Source organism: Chrysoperla carnea, chromosome X (assembly GCF_905475395.1).
Source record: "Chrysoperla carnea chromosome X, inChrCarn1.1, whole genome shotgun sequence".
Taxonomy (NCBI): Eukaryota; Metazoa; Arthropoda; class Insecta; order Neuroptera; family Chrysopidae; genus Chrysoperla; species Chrysoperla carnea.
In genome coordinates, this window is record NC_058342.1 from 4789551 (window position 1) to 4817466 (window position 27916).

The 27916-nt window shown below is 30.6% G+C and overlaps 1 protein-coding gene across 1 annotated transcript in view; it reads left to right on the forward strand.

Moving 5' to 3' along the window:
* The window catches only part of LOC123302819 (lachesin-like), a 1791741-nt gene that overhangs the window by 502141 nt on the left and 1261684 nt on the right, over window positions 1–27916 (forward strand). Inside the window, exons 4-5 of the mRNA XM_044885910.1 lie at window positions 6090–6297; window positions 7819–7974. Of these exons, the coding sequence (XP_044741845.1) occupies window positions 6090–6297; window positions 7819–7974 (364 nt within the window). The remainder of the gene's footprint in view (window positions 1–6089; window positions 6298–7818; window positions 7975–27916) is intronic.

Below are 27916 nucleotides of genomic sequence, written 5' to 3' on the forward strand. Positions count from 1 at the left end.
TTACAAAATCAATCATGTTTTTTTAAATTTGTATTTAGAAATATTTTGGGCATTTTGGATTAAGGAAAAAAATAAATACTGAAAGTATGAATAAATACTTAAAAATTAACTACATAGAAAATCTAATTACTTTTGTCATTTCGAATACTATTTGTTGAAGAAATTTGCAGAATTGCAGGAACATGGCAACGGTTGGATTCTCGGCATGGTCATAAACATTGAAGTCAACAATTTCTGCCATATTTTTCTTGGTCTATAGAATTCAATTTTATTTCAACAAATAACTAAAAGGGGACATCGTGAGCCACATGGGCTTTATTAAATGAGTTTTTTGGTTTATTAGCACGTGCTAATCGCTTCTGAACTTTTGTTCCAGGTCTGCAATATAGATTAGTTGGTATGTGCAACTCAATTGGTAATTTATGTGTTTAAGTGTGTTAATAACATCTGTTCCACTACGTTTCGTCTTACGACTCATATTACTGATTGATTTCAACATATATTATATTTCAACAGTTTCTTCAAAAATGGTTTTCCGTAAACAACATCATACACTTTATAGTCTCAAAGATCTAATACCTGATATTGATGATAACCACACCTACCACGGTCCTCTTTTTACAGATTCACTACGAGCAATACTATGTGGCGCTGTTGGATGTTGTAAAACAAATCTTATGCTGAACTTAATTTATAATGAAAATGGTTTACGATTTGAAAACATATATGTGTATAGTAAATCTTTATACCAACCAAAATATCATTTACTTGCGGATACTTAAATAAACTAGTAGAAGGTGTTAAATATCTTCCTTTCGGCGATACTAGTGAAATTTTAAAATCAAATGAGGGTCATGAATTAAGTTTACTAATTTTTGTTGATGTGAGTTGTCATTCACAATAATATGTGTATGAATATTTAAGTATGTAACGTTAACGAAAAATTGATTTTTTTAGCTGTGCTAGAGCTACGCACGTGTACCTAAACACAATATCCGTGACAATGTCAATTGTTTGGTTTTATTTAAAATAATGATTTAAGTTTAAAACATGTATTCGATGATCATGTAAGCTCTGATATGAATTTTCAAAAATTGCGTGATTTATGTCAACATGGTTGGATCTCTCAACAACGGTCGATACAGAATTGGTTTTGATGAATTCATCTATCTATGCCACTCAGTCCTTGTTTTTGTAACTCTTATATATTTTTTTGCATTACTTTTAAAATAAAATTAAAAACAAACTAATTTTTAAAACTTTTGTTTTAAAACAAAATCTCATTACATTTAATATAAAAATATTACATTATCGTTTGCAAAATTATCGCATTTTTGACATTTATCGAGCTTCTGGTCATACTGTGTCATACTGTGTCACTTGACAACTTTTATCAACTTGCGATTCCACACACATGTATAATGGTTTAATACTGAACATATTTATAATTTTATAATTTAATTTAGAAAATCTTCCTGCTAAAAATACCTACCCTTCCATATTCATTGCCAAAGTCGCCATAATTGATGGTTCAAACTTTGTCACCAACCGCTCTTATTTCACTATTTTTATGATTGTTTCTATTGGTAAGTTATTCATTTTTACATGTGGTCTAATCAATTAACTTTCTAGCAATTTTTTTATCTTCCTATTTTTCTATTTTATTATTATTATGAAAGATTTAACTATTTAATAATGTAAAAAATAATATTTATCGTTACCACCCTTTTTATATGATTATTCCCACCAAAAATTATCTCATAGCAAGTGTCCAATTATTTTTCGACCAAAAATTCAAACAAGTTAGAAATTGTTTGGCAATTTCAGCTGCAGATAATGTATTAAGCAAATGCAGATAATGTAGTAACATTTTGACATTTTAATAATATGCATGATAAAACTCGTTTAAAGACACGGAATGGAGCTCTTCAAATTCACTCACCCCTCGTGTAACGTGGTTTACCCCCGTTTAAGCTAAGTTTTTCTCCCGTTTAAGGCCCGGGTTACCTATGTTTATGCTTAGCGAAAAACACTTGCGGTTTAATCTGGAAGCTTTAGTATGAACACCCCCCCCCCCTTCCGAACAATTTTTTTAATGAAATGCAGTTTTGTTTGGGTTTTATTTTTTTTACGGGATTTATACGGGATTCAATAAATGTTAGTTTCCATGGGAACATAAAAAATTAACAATTATTCGACAAAAAAGTTAAAGGTATTTATATTTCAAATGAAGACTTTAAGATTTGATTACTCGAAGAAACAAAACAAAAACTCGAAAATTAGTATTCGTAAATTACATCATTTTATTATTACTTACTTTACCTGGATTAATCATATCGTAACATGACAAAAAAATTGAGAAGTTATACTTTATTGATAAAAGACACACTAGTTCTATAATCCTTAATAATTGATACGCTTTCCAGGAGCTCCTTCTAAGGCTTGCAGCTGAAATCGAATAACAAAAATCATATTGCTTTACAAAATCCACTTTCATCTAGATAGGTCTGTATTCTGTAACGGGAATAATGGAACTGCAAAAACCAGTCGAAACATTTAAAAAATTTACACTGTCGTCAATACTACAAAGAAGCAAATTTATATTTGAGTGTTATTCGTTTTAAAAGAAGAAACACTTTTGTTTGAAACATTTTTCCGTAAAATAATAGAAATTTTCCGCAGTCCTCGTAGAAATAAGAACGCAATACACACAGAGACACACTTTTTTCTGAATCGACAATGTAGTCCTTACAAAGGATTGTGATTTTTTTTGTTTTTTAAATATCTTTATGCATAGTTTTTAATGATATAAAATTTAAAGTTAAACAAAGTTTTAAATGAAAACAAAATAAATAAAGAGAATTGAAAAAAAATACACTCGAACCAGGACTCGAACCCGGACTTCTTGGATTCATGTTTTTTTTTTTTTCAATTCTCTTTAATTAAGATTACTAGACAAGATATGTGTCAATATTTAGTTTACGCCTGTATGTAGCATATTACATCAAAAATAATAGAATAGACAGACCATGATGTAAATATCGTATGCATAATTGTAAGTTAACAACAACAATAAGTAATGAAAACAAAATAGCACGCTACTGTAATAAAAATATATTATATCGTTCAATTTGGTAAAATTTGTTTACATTTTTAATATCTTCAGGTACTTTGTTTCAGGAGATAATTTATGACCTGTATAGACAGTATATAATTTATTTTGTCATGTGTCAAACTGGATACTTGTTTTGATAAACTGAAGTATTGCTTTTCGTTCTTCTATTTTAATAATTCATCATAAGCCAAAATTCCATGAGATGTTAGTAGTTCGGTATTTTGAAATACACTTTTCCAAGAGTCCGTTGAGGTGACATTGAATATGATCCTAAATATTTTTTTTTGCAAAACAAGTACCCTATTCGATTCTACGCTTTTCCCCATACTAGCACACCTTATTCAATGGTAAAAGTACGTGTGCGTAATAAGGACAGTTGTCTGTGTTCTCCGTACTTTCTTAACGTTCTAATTTAAAATACAAATTTCTTCAATTTTTTTGCATATTTCATTTTACTTGATCTGTGAATTTCATGTAATTGTCTAAACACTAAGTATTTCCAAGTTAACCTTCTACGGTCTTTTTAATTTGAAATTCACAGGAGTCGTTTTTTCTAGATTAACTATAACTTGGTTATTTTAACACCAACTTGAAAATTTAAAACTTAGTTTGATACATCGTAGATCGGCAGCATACATTATTAACTTGACTATATTAAAATGCTATCGCAAATCGTTTAAAAAATACACGCAAAACAAAGAACCGAGCGTACTACCCTACGAGACACTTATTTCGATCTTTTCCAAATTCGATTTTGTCAATTTCCACAAAAAGTTCTGTTAATCTATATATTATATAATTTCTGTATTTAGCGCCCTAGATACGTGCTCCTAGAAGTCAAATGTAGTACTAGCAGCGGATAAGCTCGAAAGTCCAGATGTGTGGTGTATAGTTGATTAGTAAATCTACCAGAAAGTTAGTAAATCAACTTGAAATTACTTTTTCAACAACCTTTAAAAACTGCCAAGAAAGCAGTTATGTACGCCAGTGTACTCTTTTGATCTACCTATTGAAATTTAAAGTTTTCCAAAATAATGCTATTTTTAACATTATATTTATTATCCATAACAATATATGAGCAACTGTTAGTGCATTGCACTTTGAGACCTGCGCAATCACACCATCGGCACCTATGGATTTCTTTATTAAGCAAATTGATTATACTATTATCAATTTAATTTTCATCTGTAGGAGAAAGAAAAACACATTTTTCATTAGTTAAAGATATTTTTACACTCTGTTCACCACATATCGCTTAAATGCTCAAATATCTTCTGCCGAAATGAGTTCAGGAAAAAATGCCACAATATTTCTAGAAAATGCACCAAATTGTTTACCACCTTGTAATTCTGCTCAAATGAAATTTCATTTTAAGTTTTATTGCCGTAATTAAGTAATTTACTTACTCCATCCCAAATGTCATTTTGATAGAATACACTCGGGTCAACATCGTTAAACAACGAACGCCTTTTTGCTTGATCCATGTTAAATTTATGTTCCTCCGATTTTACATATGTTTCTCCCAGTTAACTGCTAGTATTTCAGAATTGGAATAAATCCCTTAACGCTTGACTTTCTTGAATAATTTTTACAGTTACCCAAGATTCCGATTTTTGAGCTTTTGGTTTTTGAAAAGTAAAAGTTCAAGTAAAGTAAATTTTGATGGGTAGAAGTATATAACTACGTCGAACTTCACGTACATGTTCTCAAAAAAGTCACAAACAACTTTAGTAAGAAACGTTTTTCGTGACCAACTTCGGCGAAACTAAATGTTAAATCATATTTTCCGCATTCGGTTATTTAATGTATATTGTCTGACTCTATTCTGCTATTCCATCGTTTAATTAAGAGTTGCTTGGCTCTCAAACAGATAATTTGCTATACCCAAAAATTACATGGATTGGTATAATCAAAGCATAACTAGCTAATAGACACTTTGATAATAACACATAACTACAAAATTCCATAATATCAGTTTTTCTTACTTTTCTCATAAACGTATCATATATAGAATAATATCAATATAGTACTCGGATTTAAAATATTCTATAATCGCACATTTTGAGTTTACTTTAAGCTATTGGTAATCAATTGAATCATCAAATAGAAAATATTTGCCCCTATTGGGAAACCATCCTTATATTACATTTAACTTTTCACTTGCTTTGTTTACAGAGATAATCAAAAGTTGTCGATCAAATTCTATGATCGAATAATTTTGTTACGTCAAAAAACATTCAGTGAATTAAAATAATCCACCTTTGCGATTTTACATAGTGTAACATTAAATTGTATTACTATACTATTTTCTTATTTCAAATCCAAATTATTTGAACAATGGATCAGTGTTAAATTTATAAAATAAATGTTATGCTTATGTTATCGTTTTTTATTATTTCTAAGCAAAATTTTGTTTGCATGTTATTATTTTACTTTTAACAACCGCATGCAGGATATAATTTCCTAATTTCAATAACTAAACACCAAAAAACATACAAATGCAGAAACACAGAGAAAAATAACACAAATATAGAAGAATATAAAGTAATATATTTTTAGAAATTAAAAGTTAAGGCTTTAGAATGAAATAATCCCTAATTATTTTTGGCAGGAGATTTAAACACACTTTTTCAATGAAAAAGGCTATAACATAGCATAGTGTATAGATATATATATATAAATCGAAAACGGTAACCTTCGGTGAAAAATCACAAAATACTTATTTTGCCTATTTTGCCAAGATATTTTAAAAACCATTTCCCTAATAAGCTTGTAGTCTATTTTCCTATCTGTTTAGAGAAGTTGTCGGTTTAATCGGATTGGGTAACAGAAAAATTATTTTTGTGAAGACTTTTACCCAATAACCAAAAGTTTTTGAACCATATTAAATTGTCAAATTGTGCAAAAATGCTGTTTAATCCACTTACCTTCACAGGCACACAATTGTTTATTAATGAACTTATTTCATTTACAGGTAGCATGGGTTCGTGTTGATACACAAACAATATTGTCAATTCATCATAGTGTTATCACACAGAATCCTAGAATCACACTCACACACAACGAAAACCGTTCGTGGTATTTACATATTAAAGATGTTCAAGAGGAGGATCGAGGATGGTATATGTGTCAAATTAATACAGATCCAATGAGAAGTAAACAGGGATATTTACAAGTAGTAGGTAAGTAAAATTTTTATTTAATTATAAGCATATAAGCTGAATTCTACTTTACATTTGCAAAGTGACTGAAATATAAAATTTACTTTCTCTGCTTGTTAATGCACAATTTAGAATGAGAGCAAGATACTATATCAGAGCAAAAACTACCATAGATTTTACGGAAATTCATCACCATGTAGATTGTGCGTTTACTTGGCATTAAGTTTTGAACAAATAATAAGTTGAAGGATATATGAGAAACAAATCATATGTACTCAATTTATTTGAAAATTATCACAGCATTCCATTTTACGAATTTGATTATTACAAAGAATGAAAACGAACCAGAATTGAAAAGTACAGAATTTTCTTTAGAGAAATTTTTGCTAGGATTTAAAACTAATTACTGACCATTGAACATTAATTATTGGCAACAACTAATATTCAAACAAGGTGTGTATCAAGAAAAATCCATGCCAGAACTAAAAACAATTCTTTCGCTGAATTTTTAAGAAGTTTAGGCGGTAAAAAGTGAATAAAAAATGTTAACGAATCCTGTAACCAACCACAAAACTTAGTTCCGTTCATTAAATTATGTATAATGCATTTAATAAGTTTGTTCCAACAAACGTTCAAACACTGACTAAAGAAACTTGATTTACATATATTGTGTCCACGAGTAGAAGTAACAATAATTGTAAATTTTTTTATTTTTCATTATAGGAAAAAAGTCAATCTTTTTAAAAAATTTTGCTTATTCTGAAAATTATGTAGACATATGTAAAAGTTTTAAATAATGTAAACTACCCTTCCTTTTTATAAGTTGACAAAATGTTACTAAGAAATGTTGCTCGCAATTAACAATTATGACTATATAAAATATTAAGAAGATTCGAGTACTTTAATTAAAACATTTTTCAAGCCAATGCTTAACTGTCAACTGATGTTTGCAAAGGAAATTGAAATAGTCTATAATAGAATTTAGACTATTAAGACTCGTATTACTTTGTACTCGTATCACTTTTTAATAATTTGAAAAAGCACCTCTATAATTCAAACTATCTGAGAGGGTATTTTTCTGTAACTGTGTTAGGAAATTAACAAGAAAAATTATTTTCTCGGATAACTTGGAAAGATATTCTTGAAATTTTGTATTAGGGTTATATTTGTTAATTGCGAGCATCTATTCTTAGTAACATTTTGTCAACAACTAGCACAAACAAGGATTTTTTAGCTTAATGCGATATACACATGTTGAAGTATGTTTTCCGCGTAAGTGTTTTTTTAACTCAAGTACTTTCTCCTTTGTAGTTTTGAATAAATTTCAAAAAAACTAAGTAAAACATTAGACCTTATTTTATCTAACTATGTGAAAATAAATTAAAATACAACCCTACCGCTTTAAAGCCGAAACTTCCTTCTATTTAGTATTTCTAATTTATGAAATGCATTATTATAAATAAGTTACCGTGTCAAATTAATCTATACTATTAGTTACCATTTGTTTCTCTTTGTTCATATCTTTGTTTGTTTCTTTTTCAGTTCCTCCTAGTATAATAGACAAAGACACTAGTACAGATATGGTTGTCTTGGAATCTTCAAATGTCAGTTTAACATGTAAAGCGTCTGGTTATCCTGAGCCGTACGTAATGTGGCGTCGGGAAGATGGTGAAAATATACGTTACAACAGCGAAAATGGTATAGTATAGATTTTTATTTATATTAAGCGTTTCAGAGCTTATGAAGCGTTTTGAAAAGCGATTCAAGTAATGTTTGTATTAATTATGCACACGCACAACCTGAACTATTTATTGATATAAAAGGCTTATTTAATTTTAAATTGTAATTATCCTTAGTGGATTGAATGAATAAGTTGGAAAAAGCGCAAAACATTCGAAGCCATTGTTGAAAATTAATGGAAACGTAGATTGTTGGGAATTTGGAATACTTACCGGTAATGCACCGCGCATTGGGTGTGATTTAAAAATAGTTTTGCAAAAGACTCGAATATTAAAATCGTTGAAAATCAACATTGATAATAAATCGTCAACTAAACTGTTAATAATAATATCTCTAGCAAATCGAAAACCTTTTATAGATAAGGTAACAAAAACATATGTTTTGATTAACCTCACAAAATTCCCTTGACTAGACCAACTGACATTAAGTCTTAATTTAACCTGCAACAGCAAAAGTTTATTTTTCTGTTTTCTACATTACTGTTGCCGTAAAAATTATTCAAAATAGATATTTTATCCGTAAAATAAAACCGTAAAACAAAGTATCCTACATTTGATTTATGTTAGTTATAGCACCGTTGTATACATAAAGGGCAGAAATGAATATCGTTTTAATTAAGTTACTCAAGGATAGGGGTCTAAGAATCGTCAATTTACATAATAGTTACTTTTTGCGCAAAGAAATGATGTTTTATTTACTCTTGAGAAAGTTATGAAGGACGTGTCCGTAGAAACGTAAAAAAAGTTCGAACGATAGTTAAAGATAATTCTTCTCGAATGCATGTGAGGCAATGTGTTTTCAACATAATAAAAAAGTCCGCAGGAGCTGCCTTAGCTAAGCGAATTCCCTCAGACATTGAAAATCTAACACATTACTTTTTTGCCCAGAACTAATAAAAAAAAAAACTATTTTGAAAATTTTAAGATTTTGTACTTTTGCACCCTTCGACCGCTTGTTTATTTTTCGATGTTTCTCATTAACGAATTTGATTTTTAAAGTCCAAAACCCTTCCTGAAACCAAATTTTTAAAAATGGAATTTTGCCAAATTACTTCAAATGTTCATTGATCCTACCTTGCTTGACAAACTTCTAAAAATTCTGAAGTTGTAAATACCAAATTACAATACAAATTCATTGTGTATGTAAATTTAAATAGTGCAGTTTAAGAGCCCGTCGTCTTCATTTGGCACAATTTATTGCGAGTTAGTTCGCACACAACCCAGTTTTTTTGCTTAGCAGAGCATTGGCTATATGAGGTTCATTGAATTTTTATCAAATGATCATGTACCATATTTTCGTAAAACATATTTTAAGAATGACGTATGTCCAATTTTAGGTGCGTACAACGATAATGAAAAAATAAAAGATTACGTAAATAGTTTAAGTATTTTTGAATGCGCAGCAATCGAAATCTTAATTGATAAATTGTTTTTATTTTTATGTATAGACCATCAACTTGTAATATTGATACTTTTTTTTTATAGATTGGAACGATGTTTTAATATTATAAAGAGTGAAAAAACACTCTGTGTTTGTGGTGAATTCAATATTATTGAATAAGATATTCATGATATTCGATTTTAGAATCTTGTTGATCTGCTGGCAACATTTGGGAGTAATTAAGTGTATTTCAACAATAAATTTAACAAAATCACAAAATTTCTCATTAAGTTTAACCTTTTCATACATGATCAATTTGGATATAAAGAAAATAAAAGTTATTAAATGCAAGTTTTTCGACACAGATTGTATTCTTACGAATATTAATGAAGAATTTTAAGGAATTACTTTCTTTCTTGATCTTTCGCATGAAGCACAATTTATCCCTGCCTAAAATTTATGCAGATGGTATTCGCAATCAATGTAACAAACTCAATAAACATTAAAGGGAATATCTTTAAGTCACAATGAAAGTAGAGAAACCAGGTCTGGAGTACCTCAAGGATTGATTCTCGTGCCTTTGAAATTGAAAAAAACACAGGAATCAATTGGAAAATTCATATATTTTAAATTACACAGAGTTTGTTTTCAATTTAGAGCTTCGCGTTATATAGTTGTTTGACATATGGCATTATAATTTGGGGTGCATCTGTGATTGTCACGATCATTTGTATCATGCTATAAACGGCCATGGTAAATGGCTTCAAATTAATAAAAGCTGAGAATAGTAAAGGCTATTTTAGAATACAAAAAGATTACTAACTTTTCTCGTTTTATTTTAGAACAATTGAAATTCTTGTTGCGAAGGCTATATTAAATTTGAAATAAAACTGGGCAATATTAATAATTGTTTATTTCGTGAGAAAAACATTTATTCAAGTGATTTATGTTACCAATATATCAATACAATATACAGTTGGTAAATGGACCTAATTTATAAACAAGCAATAGATGGCTGTAGGAGTATTTTATTCTTTTGTTAAACCTCTGAGATACCTAAAGATTTCAATAATTTGTAATGCTTCTTAGAACAAAGATTTTTGTCAGAAGATTTGCAGGCATATCCAAATTGGACACATGCTTAATTTTTATTTGTTTATTTACTACACATTCCCTAATAAAATGATGCCTGACATCAATTTCACAAATTGATATCAGGTAATAGGTTGGCTGATAAGTCCCCGGTCTGACACATAAATGGCGTCGCTAGTATTAAATGCATATTATTTTTATATAGTACCAACCTTCAAATGATTCGTGTCAAAATTTGACGTCTGTAAGTCAATTAGTTTGTGAGATAGAGCGTCTTTTGTGAAGCAACTTTTGTTATTGTGAAAAAAATGGAAAAAATGGAATTTCGTGTTTTGATAAAATACTGTTTTCTGAAGGGAAAAAATACAGAGTCCGGAAACTCATTATCAAGCCAAGTTTTTGCTTCCACTGTATTTTTTCCCTTCAGAAAACAGTATTTTATCAAAACACGAAATTCCATTTTTTCCATTTTTTTCACAATAACAAAAGTTGCTTCACAAAAGACGCTCTATCTCACAAACTAATTGACTTACAGACGTCAAATTTTGACACGAATCATTTGAAGGTTGGTACTATATAAAAATAATATGCATTTAATACTAGCGACGCCATTTATGTGTCAGACCGGGGACTTATCAGCCAATGTTACGTTTATGAAACACCGGATTAGCTGACAATTTTATTGAACTTTGATTATCGCTGTACACACATATTGATATCTGTTTGTTCAATACATCAATTTAAATCATAAAATTTTTAAGACATTTGTATAGCTTCGGATGAGGCTATATCCTCAGCTTCAGTGTATAAAGCTTCCGTTCTTTGTTTTCTTGATTCGTTACTTACTACACTTCCAGACAAAATAAAGCTGTACCCAGAATAGGACCTTCAATCCACAGGACAGGATCCCCAACTTGCATCAACATATCCATGCAAATTGGTGTCACTTTTCTTAAAGAATAACCCATAATTTGTTGTGTTCTATAAGTGTCTAAGTACTCTTTTTAAATGATTTCAATGGGCTTGGTTAAAACACATGTTACATGACTTAAGAAACTTACACTAAAGGAAATATCTGGTGTTGTAAGAACTGAGAGATACATAAGACATCAACTGTTGGTAAGGAAAATTTTCATCACATTGCTTGTCTTTTTCTAATTAAGGATTTGTTTCATAGGAGTTTATGACGTCTTACAATGACTCATACTATATCTGGCTAGAATATTATTTACAAAGTGCTCCTAGTAAATTTTAATGCAATTTTTGCTCACATTAACCATTCATGCCCAAACATGGCATTATTTGACCCAGGTCCTTGATTTCCAATTCCCGCTCCAATACAATTTTTAAATTATTATAAGTTGAATCACAATTATAAAAAATATAAAAATCATTTAAAAATAATGCTCCATACACTTTGATATTTTCTTGATTCTCAATAAAACGACCTGGTTCGTATTTATATTTACAAAAAACATTATTTTATTAAAGTTTCTTCTTCCCTTGTGTTCCAAGCTCTGGCAGATTGTTTTAAACCATATATTGGCTTTTTTAATTTTAAAACTTTATCTTTACAATCAAAAAATTCTGAATGCTCTGTAATCTCTATAAAAACAGTTTCGTCTAAATGTCCATTTAAAAAGGCTGTAGATACATCCAGATGATTCATTTTGTGATCAAGTTCTAAACTTAAAGCAACTAACAGTCTAAATGTACAATACCTTAAAGCATTCGAAAAATTTTCACTGAAATGGACACCTTTCACTTGTGTAAGCCCTTTTGCTACATGCCTTGCACGGTAACAAACTTTGCCTTCGCTGTTGAATTTCTTTTTGAACACCCACTTATTTTTTACTGTTGTACCACCACTAGGTCTATTTATTATCTCCCAGATATCATTATCACTAAACCACTTTAATTCTTCCTTCAAGTTTTCCACTGCTGCTTGTGATTGTAATACTAACTAACAAGTTTCTCAAGTTGCTCTGGTTGATTTTCCATGTTTTGAAAAATTACTTCCATATCATCTACTAACAAGGATTCACCAATTCGTATCGTCACCTTCTGTCTACGTCTGATCGCTTGCATCTTGAAAACTTAGCTGATCTGTTTCATTTTGAAAAACTTGGCTGATCTGTAGGTTTTTTCGTCAGGATGCTTTGATCTTGTGTTTTTTCTACCATTACACTAGTTTTACTGTTTTTTTTTATATTTTCCATGACAACAACGTCTCTGGCTATTGCTATTGTTTCGTTCTTTGGATTGTAAAAACGATAACCTTTGATATTTTCAGAATGTCCAACTAAATTCATCTTTTTTGCTTTCTTTTCCCACTATCTTCGACGCTCTTTTGGTATATGAACTACAACTGAGCTACCGAACACTCGTAAATGGCTAAGGTTTGGTTTATTCCCTGGCCATACTCCATAAAGTGTAGTCTCTTTATCAAGACTTGCTTTTGATGTTCTATTTTGTAAATACGCGGCTATATTAACACTTCAGCCCATACTCCCTTGTGCAACTGTGCGTCAAAGAGTGAGCACCGTGCTTTTTAAACAATTGATCTGTCACAACGTTCACAGCGTCCATTTTGTTCGGGTGTGTGAGGAACGCTTTTCTGATGAAAAATGCCGTTTCCCTTTAAATATTTTTCCATTTCATTAGAAATTTACTCTCCTCCATTATAGGATCTAATTGATTTGATTTTGATGGATTTCTGGTTTTCTTCTAGATATTCAATTTTTTTTAAGTATTTAAGTTTCATATTTTGTTTTTAAAAAATAGACAAAACAAATACGGCTATAGTCATCCACAAACAAAAACTGGCCCTACCAAGTCATTTATTATACATTGGACCATCTAGATCCGTAAGGATCAAGTCCAATTATCGCCTGGTTTTACTTTAACTGAGTGGGGACGGCAATCTTGTTTTTCTGCCCTCACAACAGAAAACACAACTTGCCTTGCTGATGTCACACTTATTTTGGTAGCTTACACCTTCAATTGCTCCATGTTTCATATTCTACAGATCATTTGAGTTTACATGGCCTAATCTTCTATGTCAAATGATACTGGAAGTCTGCACTGCTGCTGCAAAAACTTGTTCGAACTTTATTATGTTTAGTTTGTATACGTTATTTTCCAAACTAGCTTTATCAATGCAATGGCTTTGAGCGATATAAATGTAACATCCATTATTGTTAAATGAGTCTCTGTTCCCATTTTCAACACTTCTGCTCACTGATAACAAATTCGTTCTCAATGAACGTATACTCACAACCATAGAACCGGTTTGGCAGACGATATACGAGCAACGTGGCTCCAAACGAGGTATATCAGGTTGCAAAGATAATCTTCTTGTTGACAGATGTATCTGTCAAGACGTCTGTCTGTATCAACGCGACCTGAGTATGGCCTGGGTAGATTATAGGAAATCATTTGACACTACCTCTCACCAACTCATATTGGTGTGCTAAAATGTTTGAAAATTCACCCCGATATCATCAGATGCATTGAAGAGCTGTTACCTTTGTGGAAGACCAAGTTTACCATTAGATGTGGTAAAGGTACTGTCTCAAAAGATCTGGTAACGTATGAGCCTGGTGTCTATCAAGGCGACAGTCTTAGCTCGCTTTTATTCTGCATCTCTTTTATGCCCCTTTCCTTGCGCTTGCGAGACGAAACTGGTTACCGTTGTGGTCTCCCGACAGATAGGAAGCATCAGGGAACTCATCTGTTCTATATGTATTACCTAAAACTTTATGCTTCTTCTGAGTGAGTTGAGGCTGAGTTGAGGCTGTCTATCTCAAGCTCTCAAAGCTGTCCACCAGTACACGAAGGCTATTGGAATGGAATTCGGACTCGATAAATGTGCCGTCATTCATTGTAAGCGGGGTCGTGTCTCCAACCACGATGCAGACGTGCAGCTCACAGATGGAAGCATCGTGAAACATCTCGATAAAGAAGAGCTCTTCACATATTTTGGTGTCGGTGAAAACCACATTCAGAATGTGTCTACTGTCAAGGAAGCTCTTCGCGGCAGGTATAGGCACCGTCTTCGACAAATCTGGCAATCAGAATTGTCTGGAATCCATAAGATCCGTGCTACTAATATGCTTGCAATACCTATCGTTCTCTTTTTCTTTTGGTTTCATTAAATGGACAATAGAGGAGCTTAAGGAACTTGATAGAGGTACTCGGTAACTCATGAACGTCAATCGTAGTTTGGACCCACGTGCTTCTGTACCCCGTAATTACCTCCCACGCCAGCTGTGAAACGAGCTGAAAGACGCTCCCTCTTTGAAGATCACCGGAATCGTGACCATCAAGGAATGTTCTACTGTCATCTAGACACCTGTAGTCTTTCCGTTGATCTTGCGTTCTGTTTTCTGCGATCACCTGAACTCAAGTCCGAAACAGAAGGCTTTATCATCGCTGCCCAAGATTGTGTGATAGCGACGCTAGCTTGCCAAAAGTATGTATGTAAGGAGGCAGTCTCCACCATGTGCAGAGCGTGCAGATCTCAGCCAGAGACGCTGATTTACCTCATCTCGGCATGTCCTTCTTATGCCACGAACACCTACATACATCGCCATAGCGCTGCCCTCCGCGCGCTGTACTACTTTTTGAGACACAAGTATGAAATGGACCCTACGCCAATCCTACCATATGCTCCAGCCGAGATCGAGTCCGTCGTCAAGAACGAGAAATATATTATCTGCTACTAAGCCTGATATAGTGCTCCAGGATATCTCATCCAAGACTGTGTACGTCATCGAGTTCTCTGCGCCAACAGAAACGAACATATTCACAAAAGAAGAGCAAAAACGGACTAAATATCTTGATCTCTTACAAGAACTACGACAACTACACCCTGGCTACTCAGTCAAAATGGTTGTCCTCATTATCGGTTGCCTTGGCAGAATTCGCCTCACTGTCGAGACGAATCTATATCAAATTCCGGTCTGCAGGTTTCATCTTCGTCACCCTATCTCTTCCATGCAGAAGGCTGTTATCATAGGCACCCTTCGTTTATTGAGATCGCATCAGACCGTCTTCAAGTAACAGCCCTTGAAGTTTCTTTTATTTTTTCTTTTAGTAGGTTCCACATCGCTGCGGTGCAGGGACGGAGCCTCTGTACGCTGTCTCGTCTCTCTCAACTTGGCAGGCATGAATTCGTTAAACATCAAATTAAATAATAATAATAATAGTAATAATAATTTATTTCCAAATTATATATGCAATACTATACATGAGAAATGGTCATGACATTTACAATTAACTTACATAACTTACAGGAAATCTTTAACTTTATAATAACACTTTTCAGTCAATAAACTTTTGAATTCTTTCTTAAATCTTGAGTCACTATGTAGATTACGAATTTCAATTGGTATTTTATTTTATTCTCCCATGAAGTTGTTATACGGGCCATCAAGTATTCAATTTATTTTGTCTGGTCCATATTGTATGGAGCCCATGGTCTGCTCTATCTCGTATCATATGTTTGTTTGTACTGATTTTCGTTAAAAAGTTGAAAAATCTTTTTAACAAGTAAGCCGGACTCCAATAGGTAAACGCCATTTAGAGCAACTTATTTTCTATAAATATTTTTCTACAAGACTCAATTCTCCTCAATTCCAAAATGACACGAACGCATATGTCTTTCGAAAAAGTTTGCAACATAGCTGCTACTACCTCAAAACACTAATCCAAATTTCATGCTAGCATATTGTCGTGTACCTGGGTTGGTCCTGAGGAGATGCTGCCACCAAAGGTCTTTGTATTTTAAAAAGGAGAGACCTTATGAATCCTTTGTAGAATAATAACCAACACTTTTGATTCTTTTATAATAAATATTTTATTGCACTAATAATACTGTTTGATTTAATTATTAATATGTTGTTGACTTCGATTCTGCTTGATCAACAAGGTTAAATATTTACTGCATTCTTTTACGATGTTACTTCAAGTTGTATAATCACTGCATACTTTTAATAATTTTGCATTGCCTTTTTATATAATTAATTGTGGGCCAAAATATTGGCTATCGTGACGTATTATTTTGGCTCGTCAGCAAAATTATTAAATTTATGTCAGTTTAAATAAATATAAAAAATTAATAATAATATTAAACAAAACTTTGTTTATAATTAAGAAATAGTTTTTACTTAAAAATATGATTGATTTAGTGTATTAGAACCACTATTTTAAGGATAACGCCGTCCAGGGCCTAACACACCTTCCGACTTTTTTTTAGAGGGAAAATAATTGCAAATTATTTTTCATCTAACTCAGAAGTAAAGTTATCCCTTAGAGAAAAAAATTAAAAATTTACAAAATAAAAACTTGGAAAACCATAAGGATAACTTCGTTAAATCAATCATAAAAAATAACAAAAATTTGAAATTTACATTTTGATGAATAATGAAATTGTTCGTAAATTAAATGACTTTGGTTTAGGAAGAAAAATTTTTAAGTTATTAAATATTACAATTTCATTTTACAAATAGTAAATGATTAGTTGAAACGTGATAAAATGAATGAAATAGTTTTGCAACTATGCAAAAATTAGTTTTACTATGAATGAGTAATAAAATATGAGTAATAAAATATTTGTAAAAATATTTGTGAACTTGAAAAAAAAATTTTTGCAGTTGTGCAATTTTGCAAAAAAAAAAATTAATAATAATAAATATGATTGTCCTTGAATTCTTGACGATGATTGTTGATGAGGTTTAGTTGTAGTAGTAGAATTGTATATTTTGAGTTTGGATCTTTGTTTTGGTTTAGTAGAGTTGAATATCGAGGGGTTGAAGAAATGTGAACCATTTTGAATTTTCCATTACTTGTTGTCGTTGTCGAACTGCATTGGTCGGTTTAGGAATACACTCAGAAGTTTTTCTAACATATGGTAGAAGGTTTTGAAGTATTTGGTTTTGAGATGCCATAAATACGTTGCTTCTATCCATAAATGTCGTCATTCAGCAAGACGCCAGGGAGGGTAAATCGAAGATAAGATATAATGTAACGGGGGGGGGCGTATGTAGTGTATACGTTGTTTCCATTATAAATTGTGATTCCAGTGACCAATGGCTTAATATCCACTTCCAACTTCGACAAGTTTCTGGGTTCTCCATTTGATGGTTCCGAGAACAATTACACTTCACAGTTTCCTTCAAGAATTTGGTTGGCTATATCCAAATTCAGTAAAACTTCCTGCATAATTTAATGTTCTCGTTTGGGAATTTGGATTAGGGTTTTAAAATAGGATGATGTTTAAGAATTTGCAAAATGTCATGTTGACAGAAAAGATTTAAGTTAGGGATTGTTTAGAGATAAGATAGAGAAAAAAAATGTGTAGGTTGAGCGTATATTATTTCATGATTTAAGCTACAAGATAAGGGCCGTGATTTGAAAGGGATTTTTTTTTTTTTCGTTTGAATTTAGTAGTTTTAAGAAAGTCCATGCTTTGTGTAATGTTAACAAGGTGCGTCGTATTGAGAAAAGTATTTGTTAAATTCGCTGGAAATTTGACTTCATCGAGCGGGTATGGGGCGTTTATCGAGGGGCGTTTATTATAATTCGCGATACAGGGAAGTCGTTCTGTACGAAGAACATGTAGGGGATTATTTGCATTTATCGCGCTATTAGGGGGCCGTTCTGTGAGAAGAACACTTAGGGGAATATTTGCTTGTATGTTATTAACGAGTTGTTCTGTATGAAGAACATATAAGGGGTGGTTTTTTCTTTGAGTTGCTTTATTGGGGAGTCGTTCTGTATTAAGAACATTTTTTCGTGTCGCGTTATTAGGAAGCCGTTTAATTTTATAAGTTTGTTGTTTTAAGATTGACTTGTCTGACGATATTACCAGACAAGTGTAGGGGTAAGTCGTGTCGAAAATGTTACAAAGCATGTTTAAAAAAAAAAATTTAAGTAAAAGTTTAGAAAAAGAGAGAATAGGAAAATGATGCAGGACTATACAACCTTGTTATGGGGAACCGAGTTTTGGGAATTTGAAAACATCAAAGTATATTGAAAATTTTACTGACCTGTAGGTTCGTTATTCAACCAAATCACAAAAGTGAACCGCTTGAAGTCTAAATTGATCTCCTGTCAATTCTTCAACCGTGTTGAATTCCACCGCTGCCACCAATTATGTCGTGTACCTGGGTTGGTCCTGAGGAGATGCTGCCACCAAAGGTCTTTGTATTTTAAAAAGGAGCATATACGTAACTATAATACATATTAAGTATACCATTAATAGGAATTTGATTCTTAAGTGCTTTAAGTAAATAAATGTAATTTTTTGAATTCTTTATATCTGTGTGCCTTTTTCAATTAAGGTTTTTATCAATGTGCTTTCCTAGCATCTTTATAATTTCGTCGCATTTTGTATTTAATTGAGAATCAATCTTGAGGTAGTCGATTTTTTCACCATAATTTCCAAATTTAATGCCTTTTGTTTTTGCTGAGTTTAAGCAGACTCTATGTTTTAGCCCATGTACATAAATCAATCACTGTATTCATGATAGAATCTTGTGGTTCATTGACATTCTTAGCCTCAAACACAACAGAAATGTCATCTGCAAATAGGATTGGTTTTTGGTCCAAACAAATAGCTAAATCATTAATGTAAATTAAAAGTAGTCCCAAAATGGTGCCTTATGGTGTGCTTTTTTTGAAAAGCTTCGTATCCCTCAATTAAATAAGATTCTAACAGTGTACTTTGTCTCTAATCCCCTACTTTTGAAGTTTGTATAATAATAACCTTACATCAACACCATCAAAGGCTTTCAAAAGTCAAAAACTAGACCAGCAACTGGCCTATTTTTGTTCCAAGTCTTCGAAACTCTACCACTGGATTTGAAGACTGCTTGTTCGACCCCTTCTTTATAAATAAATGTTGTACTTCCAAAATAATAAGCTTATATTTTTCAAAGAACAATTCTAATAGAGCCATGAGAAATTTTTCAAATATTTTAGAAATATTGGATAAGAGTGAAATATCACCTCTTTTATAGATAGGCTTTACAATCGCTATTTGCCTTACTTGGAGACTTTCCCTGTTCGAAACATTTATTAATAATACAAACCAGTGTTTAGCAGATAATGTTAGCACATTCTTGGATGACTTTCACTGGTATTTCACCCAAGAAAGAAGATTAGTTTTTATTTTTTAGGTTTATGCAGGTTTCAAAAATTTCAGGAGGAGAACATGGATAAAGAAATATTGAAGCATTGTTAACATCAATAATACAATCCTACTTAGGTTTAGGCAGACTGAACTTTGTTGATACATCAATAAAATGTTTCTTCAACGCATTTGCGATTTTTTAGTATCGTAGATATATTCCTCTTTGTCATTAAGCATGAGTTTTTAGATGGTTTCGATCTTGTGATTTTTAGTGGATGCTTTTTTTATTAGTTTCCAAACTGCGTTGTTCCTGTTAGAAGAGTTTCTAATTTTATTCGAATTATGTGCATATTTGTCTTATCTAACCTTTAACTAAGTAATCTTGCATATCCTTTGGTAATCTTGCTGTCGTTGCCCAAGTTCATCGGAATCCTGGATATATTGCATAATATTGCAAAGTTTCCTTTTTTGTTTGTTAAATTCTTAACTTCCTCAGAAATCCATTAGTTTTTTGAATCCCCAACATGTATTCCGTTTCGAAAAAGAAATTTCAAAAGAATGTAAAAATTCCAAAAAAAGGGATCTAAAATATTTATTACATTTTTTTCTGTTTAGGCTGGATTCTGTACAAATGTTGATTGGCTGTGGGGTATGATCTAAAAACATATTGTTTATTACTATTATTTCATTTTTCAAATTAAGATGAGCATTTCTGTGGGCTGTATTATGCATTTTGTTAAAATATATCCCCTTAAGGACCCACAATAAAAATATTTAGCTAGATTATAAAATTATTAATTAGCTAGACCGGTTTCGATTGCTTTGGCAATCCTCTTCAGTAGCATTAAACCTCTTAAAATTAAAAAAACTTAAAATAAAAAAATTATTTACAAACTCCGAAAAAGACCGCATCAACCTGAAACAAATAATAATAAAATATTACCCTTAAAATTATACTTACTAAAATAAAATTATTTACCAGATTATAATAATAAACAAATCTTTATGTTACACCCTTTAAAACAATGTAACTGCCTGCTTTAAATCAAAGAAACACTGCCCAAATTGTGTTTCTTTTAGTTACCTGTTTCATTTGTGTTGTCTCGAAATACGATATTTTATTCTATTTTTCAACTTTATTTTTTATTTCTCTTTCCTATTATTATTTTTTGATTTTTGATTTAATTTTTTATTCTTGCTTATCATTTGTACTTAATTTGATTTTTTGTTTGTTTCAGTTTGTCATTTGGTAAAAATTTTTTATTTTTTCAACTTATTTTCTTGTATTTTTATTTTTATTTGTTTTATATTTTTCTTTATAATTTTGCTTACTTCAATTTCATTTTTTATTTTATTTTATATTTTATTCTGTTTTAGGTACATTAATTAATAACTTCTTCTGTTTTAGGTACACTAACTACTAATTTCTTTTGTTTTAGGTACACTAATCAATAATTTCTTCTGTTTTAGGTACACTAATTAATAATTTCTTCTGTTTTAGGTACGCTAATCAATAATTTCTTCTGTTTCAGGTACACCATTTTACTTCATTTGGTAATACTTATTCTATTGTTCTTTAATTAATTCTATTTGTATTATTTTTGGCTTTTAATTTGCTTACTTTCATTTAATTTTTTTTTTTTTTTGTTACAGGTTTTTTCTAAATTCTAATTATTTATTATGTTTCAGGTATACCGAGGATAAATTTTTAATTTTTTGGTAATCTAATTTTCTCTTTATTTTTTTATTTCTTTGTTTTTTATTTTATATTTACAACATTTCTTATCTTATATTTTATTTTCAGGCTTAATCCCTTAGTATTTTTGATATATTCATAACGATAATCCTATCTTAGGATTTAAACTTAATATTTTATTGTGTTTTAGGTGAAAGCAGGCAGTTACATTGTTTTAAAGGGTGTAACATAAAGATTTGTTTATTATTATAATCTGGTAAATAATTTTATTTTAATTTTAAGGGTAATATTTTATTATTATTTGTTTCAGGTTGATGCGGTCTTTTTCGGAGTTTGTAAATAATTTTTTTTTAATTTTAAGTTTTTTTAATTTTAAGAGGTTTAATGCTACTGAAGAGGATTGCCAAAGCAATCGAAACCGGTCTAGCTAATTAATAATTTTATAATCTAGCTAAATATTTTTATTGTGGGTCCTTAAGGGGATATATTTTAACAAAATGCATTATTTCATTTGTAAAAATTTTATGAATACAGGTACTCTGTGTGATATTATTTTCGGCATATATTGTTTGTATTGGATAAAAGGATTCTATGTCAATAAAATTTTGTTAATCCTTATCATATTTTATTAATTGAATATTGAAATATAACCACATGGAGAAATTCAGAAAGGAATATCAAGAAATTTATTAACTCACTATTCGTATCACTATTCTACTGAGCTCATACTAATACCTGCACACTCACAAACACCATCAATGTTAAAAGATATCATGTTTTTATATTTGGGTTTCAAGATCCTTTTATATATATATACATTATCTCATATTATACATATATCTCGTGTTGGCAAATTTTTGTTTACTTTTAGTCTCAGCATTGTCGTCATTGATGTTTATGTTTTTGATGACAGATAAGTTGCTAGTTGTCGCCACTGGGTGGACTAGCTTCATTAATTTTAAGATACTTACTTTTAATTTTTTAAACATACCTAGTATTGAATTCAAAAACTTTGAAAGTTTGTTTGTAGGACACCCAATATATCATCCAAAAAGTCTAATAGGAGCTGAATCATAGTGTTCTTATATCAGCCCCTACAGTATCGGTGATCTTGGATTCATCTCAATTAGATTTCGTTTTTCGAATTTACTCAAGAGTGGTGTCTGTATATAAAGGCTTTCTATACAGGCCATATTCCAAAAGTTTGTTTCCTTTTTTGATTTTCAAGTCTAGAATCTTTATTACAGAAAACTGTCCATTTCCTCACAGTACCATCAAAACTAATAATGACGGCATCCACGCAGCGGTACCAGAACTTTATATGTTTTGCAGCTGATAAAAAACTGAGTATTTTGTCTTCCAAGGTCGCCGTGACTCTGTCTGCCAGTAGTGGACTCAGAGAACAGCCATTGCTAAGCCTGTGGTTTGTCAATAATTTTTTTTGTTAAAAGTTAAGCAATTCGGTTTTTCAAGCAGATCAGCCGAATCTTTTATGCCGTGCTTATTAACAGATTTTGTCTCCTAGTATTGAATTCAAAAACTTTGAAAGTTTGTTTGTAGGACACCCAATCTATCATCCAACTAGTCTAATAGGAGCTGAATCATAGTGTTCTTATATCAGCCCCTGCAGTATCGGTGATCTTCGATTCATCTCAATTAGATTTCGTTTTTCGAATTTACTCAAGGGAGTTGTCTTTTATGAATTTTCCAACAGTCTTGTTGAAATTTACTATTAGGATCCTTTGGTAGTATTTGAATTCTTTCTTTATAAAAAAGTACGCTACTTTATTGATCCTGTTTTTTTTTTTTTTATAGAATTATTATTAAACTAGCTGACCCGGCGAACTTTGTTCCGCCTTAATGGCAATAAATAAGCAGTTTTTTTTTTTTAATTGGAAAAAAAAATTAAAAACCTACATTAATCATTCATAATTATTTCTGTATTTTAGTACATAGGTTGCTCTTCATTTAAGTACCTTGTGATACACGACATTTTTTGTTTTATTATCAGGCGCAAAAACAAACAACGCAGATGGTCTTCCGACCCGTGAACATGCCACGTATAATTGACCATGGGAAAAACATGAATGTTGTAGATTTAAACCACAAACTTTTAAGGATTGGCCTTGTGATTTGTTGATGGTCATGGCAAATGCAAGACGTATCGGAAATTGAAGTCTTTTAAATTCAAACGGCATATGAATTTTAAAAATTATTTCAGTGAAAAAACTTAAAGCATTACAAAAACAAAATACATCTAAGTGCCATCTATGGTAAACATATTGAACTAACTAATAATTTCGACGATGGTGCCATCTATGGTAAACTTGTTGAACTAACATTTATTTTATAGTGGCTGACGTTTCATGTCCAGTCACACGGGAATGCTATCGAACGGGATAAAAAGCTTTGTCAGCTAAGGTGATAGTTAGATTATTGTCTTGAAATTTCGACCTTTTAATATTCTGGAATCTGGCAAATGGAGCTTGTTGACGTTACTGATTGGCATTTCCAGGTTCAGGCTTTATTGACTAACTCGACTGTAAAAATGTCCTTGTAATTTATAAGAGCGGCTTTTGAGTCGACAATTATGGTTTCTTATTGATTTTTAAACTTTAAATTCGGTGTGTATTTGCATCCTTTATCCAATAATTTCATTTCTTGATTGTCGAAAACTTAGTCTGTCATGTTGATAGTATCCCTGATAAAAAAATCCGATTCATGAATCGGAAATTTCCAATTCAATCAATCGGAATGAATAGGATTCAATTGTAAAGAAAAGGTTCGATTCATTCCGCTTTATTCCAATTGAAACCAATTAAAATTTTTAATCGAAATTTAATTGAAATGAGTCGGGTTTAATTGGAAAAAATTTCCAATTCATTCCGATTGAATTCCGATTAAATTCAATAAAACAAATCGGAAATTTCTAATTGGTTGCAATTCTTGAATGGGATCGGATTGGTAATTTCATATTGGGATCTATTGGATTGAATTAGAAATCAATCGGAATGGCAATTCCAATGAATTGGCAATTTGAAACGGAATTAAATCGGACTTTCTTATCAGGGATGTTTTCCAAATTTAACGATTTGACATTAAAGTGGGATACCAAGTAGGTGAAAATATGCATAAAAAGTTTTTGGTACAAAATAAAAAATTGGAGAAACTAGGTGCCGAGCACCAAGTCGCTTATGTATAAAGTACCAATGACAATGAGGGAATCATAGAAATATAGAAAAAATAATAATAAATATAGAAATCATCAATTATAATCGAGAGACCATAATGTAACTAAATATCTTATACATTATTAAAATTAAACAAAAACAAAGAGTAATAATAATAAATAAAAAAAGTAAAAATATTAATTCAATGTGTTGAAAAAAATTCGAATCTAGAACTCGAATGGCCTAATTGGTAGGGCGCTCGACATGAATCCAAGAAGTCCGAGTTCGAGTCCTAGTTCGAGTGTATTTTTTTCAATTCTCTTTAATTAAGATTACTAGACAAGGTATTTGTCAATTTAGTTTACACTCTATATGCATCATATTAAAAATATCAATGATAATCGAAGAGACGATGATGTAAATAAATATCGTATGCATAATTAAAAGTAAACTACAAAAAACATACAGTAATAATAATAAATAAGAGAATAAACAAAGTAAAAAATATTAAATTAGTTGAAAAAATTGCATTCGTGTTTAGAACTCGAATAGCCTAATTGGGAGGGCGCTTGACCTGAATCCAAGATGTCCGGGTTCGAGTCCTGGTTCGAGTGCATTTTTGCAATTCTTGTTAATTAAGATTACTAGACAAGATATCTGTCAATATTAAGTTTACTCTGTATATATCATATAAAAAATCATCAATTATAATCGAGAGACGATGTACAAGTAAACAAAAACAAAAAGTAATAAATTACTATATTCAATGTCATATGACTTGAAACACCAGAATCTATGAACCAATCGTTTGAGTTTGGTTTCGCACACAACATAACTTAAAACAACACTGCCATTAAAAGATTTATAATGAAACGTTTTAACAAATGGAAACAACCGACTCGAACGGACTGGTTTTGCCCTAAAAAACACCCCTGGTCCACTTATTCGAAAGTTTTCAATCGTAACAGTTCCAGTAATTTTAATATTCAAACTTATTTAAGACGTCAATAATGTGATCATTTTCAATATTGAACTCATTTTAACTAAAATTGCTAAATTACTAAATTTATTGCAAATAATATTATTTTGTAAAATTGCAAATAATACAATATTGTAAAATTTAATGCGACCATGAATTTAACTGAATTAGAAAATATTTTAAAAATGATATAAAATTGTAAGATAATTACAAAATTTGGTTATTTTGCAAATGATTACATCAAAAAAAAATTTCATAAATCTAAAATATGTTTATAGGAAACATATTCTTCCAGTACCAATGTACCAATTTTCTGATTTATGATTGAATATTATCATCGAATAAATATTTTGAAAATTTTATATTATCATTTTTGTATTTTTAACAAAATAATTTTCTTACTACTTATAAGGTTGCTAATAATACGACTTAAATAAAATAATCATAAGACTTGAATGAATAAATTTACAATAATGTATATTGTCAGTTTATTCTGATAAAGTTTAAATTTTTTAAGTACCTATGAAAGATGAAATAAATTTTTGCTCGATGCCTTCAAATTTTCTATATACTTTGAATATTACTTGATTATTGGCATTTATTTAATGATTTAAACTTTATTTGGTCATAGTTAATTTCGATTTTAATCAAATTATTTCATTCAAGTAATTTGCATAAACTTACGCAAGTTTTTGAGCCACATTGTACTGGGTGGTGATATTAGTTATATTATGATCATATTAACTAATATACGTTTTATTTACGTGGTTTTTACTCATAGAGCATATATCAACATTTTTTTACGAGTGCTACTGTTTGAAGATTCCGAAAACTAATTGTATACCTACAAAGGCTATTTTTATTTTTTAATATCATTTTTATAAGTTTGTAGTTTGAAGTATGTCGACAAACAATTTTTGATAGTAATAGGGAATGTTATAATTGATTCTAAAATTTATTTAAATATTTTACGTAAAAATATGTTATAGTTACTGTCATTTAACAAATTATTATAAGTTTGCTTAGTTGTTCCGAAATGTTGAAAAACTAATTCGATAATTAAAGAACATTCCTTTGAAAAAATAAGTCGGATCTTTATTCTGAACATTGCATTTACTAGCAAATACGGATAATACGATTTGATTTGCGAATAATGAATTTATTTTTGACAATGAAATTGGTTTTGTTAATGATTTTATTATTTGTGTAATTAACTTTTTTTGAAATAAATTGGTTTTGTTCCTTGATGATGAACTTGAATGTGGTTTTTTCTTAAACATTATCAATTTGCGTGTATTTTGAAGTATCAATATGTTATAAAAATCGATATTTAAGATATATTTTATGATATTTAAAAACTCCAAAAATTTGTGCTGTTAAACTTGAATAAATTTCGTCTGCCACAAATAAAATTTATCGCAATTAAAACAAGAAATTTGGTAGAAACCCGACTTCTGTGTGTTTAGAATTGGACCCGTGGTTTGACCCAAGACGTTTTGGCTAGTGTGATGTAAAACCAATTTTAATGCCAGAAATGCTATCACTAATTCCTATTGACATTTTCGGAGGATAATGGTTGAGAAGCCATTAAAAAACTGCAACATTTTAATATGTTTTAATGCCTGAAGATAAGAGGAGAAACTGAGATGTTTTAATAATCTATTAACTAGAGAATGAAAAACGCTAAATTTTTGCTCTTGAGCCAATAAGAATCTGATGTGATATATCAATCTAATGTGATATATCTATCAGTATGAGTTGTTTTTTCTATAAATATCAAAACCGAATTTGATTTTTGATGAATAATTTTCGTGTTTGCCGTTGGTATTTCCCAATAATTCTGACATTTAATTTGGAAATTTCATAAAATCCGAAAATGTCGTCAACAAATCGAAAGCAAATTTTTGGGAAGTTAGTATTATAATTTTCCTTTTATTAGCCAGATAATTTGATCGTAAATAACCCATGGATATAAGTTGTGTCTGTTTTGATTACGTCCTCTTGAAAACAAAGACATTTTGTCTCATACCAAGACGTTTCAATAACAAATATTACACGATGATTTCACTTTTGACACCACTTTTAAAAAGCCAATTATAATGAAAATTTAAAGTCATTCCAATTGGGACACTGGGACATACAGTAGTGACATCAAATTCAATGAGGGTTTTGCTGGACTTCTTTTATTTCTAATATCGTGGTACTTATTTCAATCTATTGGTAAAATGCCCGTTTCATTTCACCAGACTTTTTACTAAAAATGACACTGGCTATTGATTTTTTAAAAGCTCATTAAAAAAAACTGGATTAAAAAGCAAATTCAAACTAACTTTTCTTTTTATTTACAGTGAATGCAGTTGATGGTGAAGTTTTATTTTTAACCAAAGTTAGTCGTTTACATATGGCTGTATATTTATGTATTGCATCAAATGGAGTTCCACCATCGA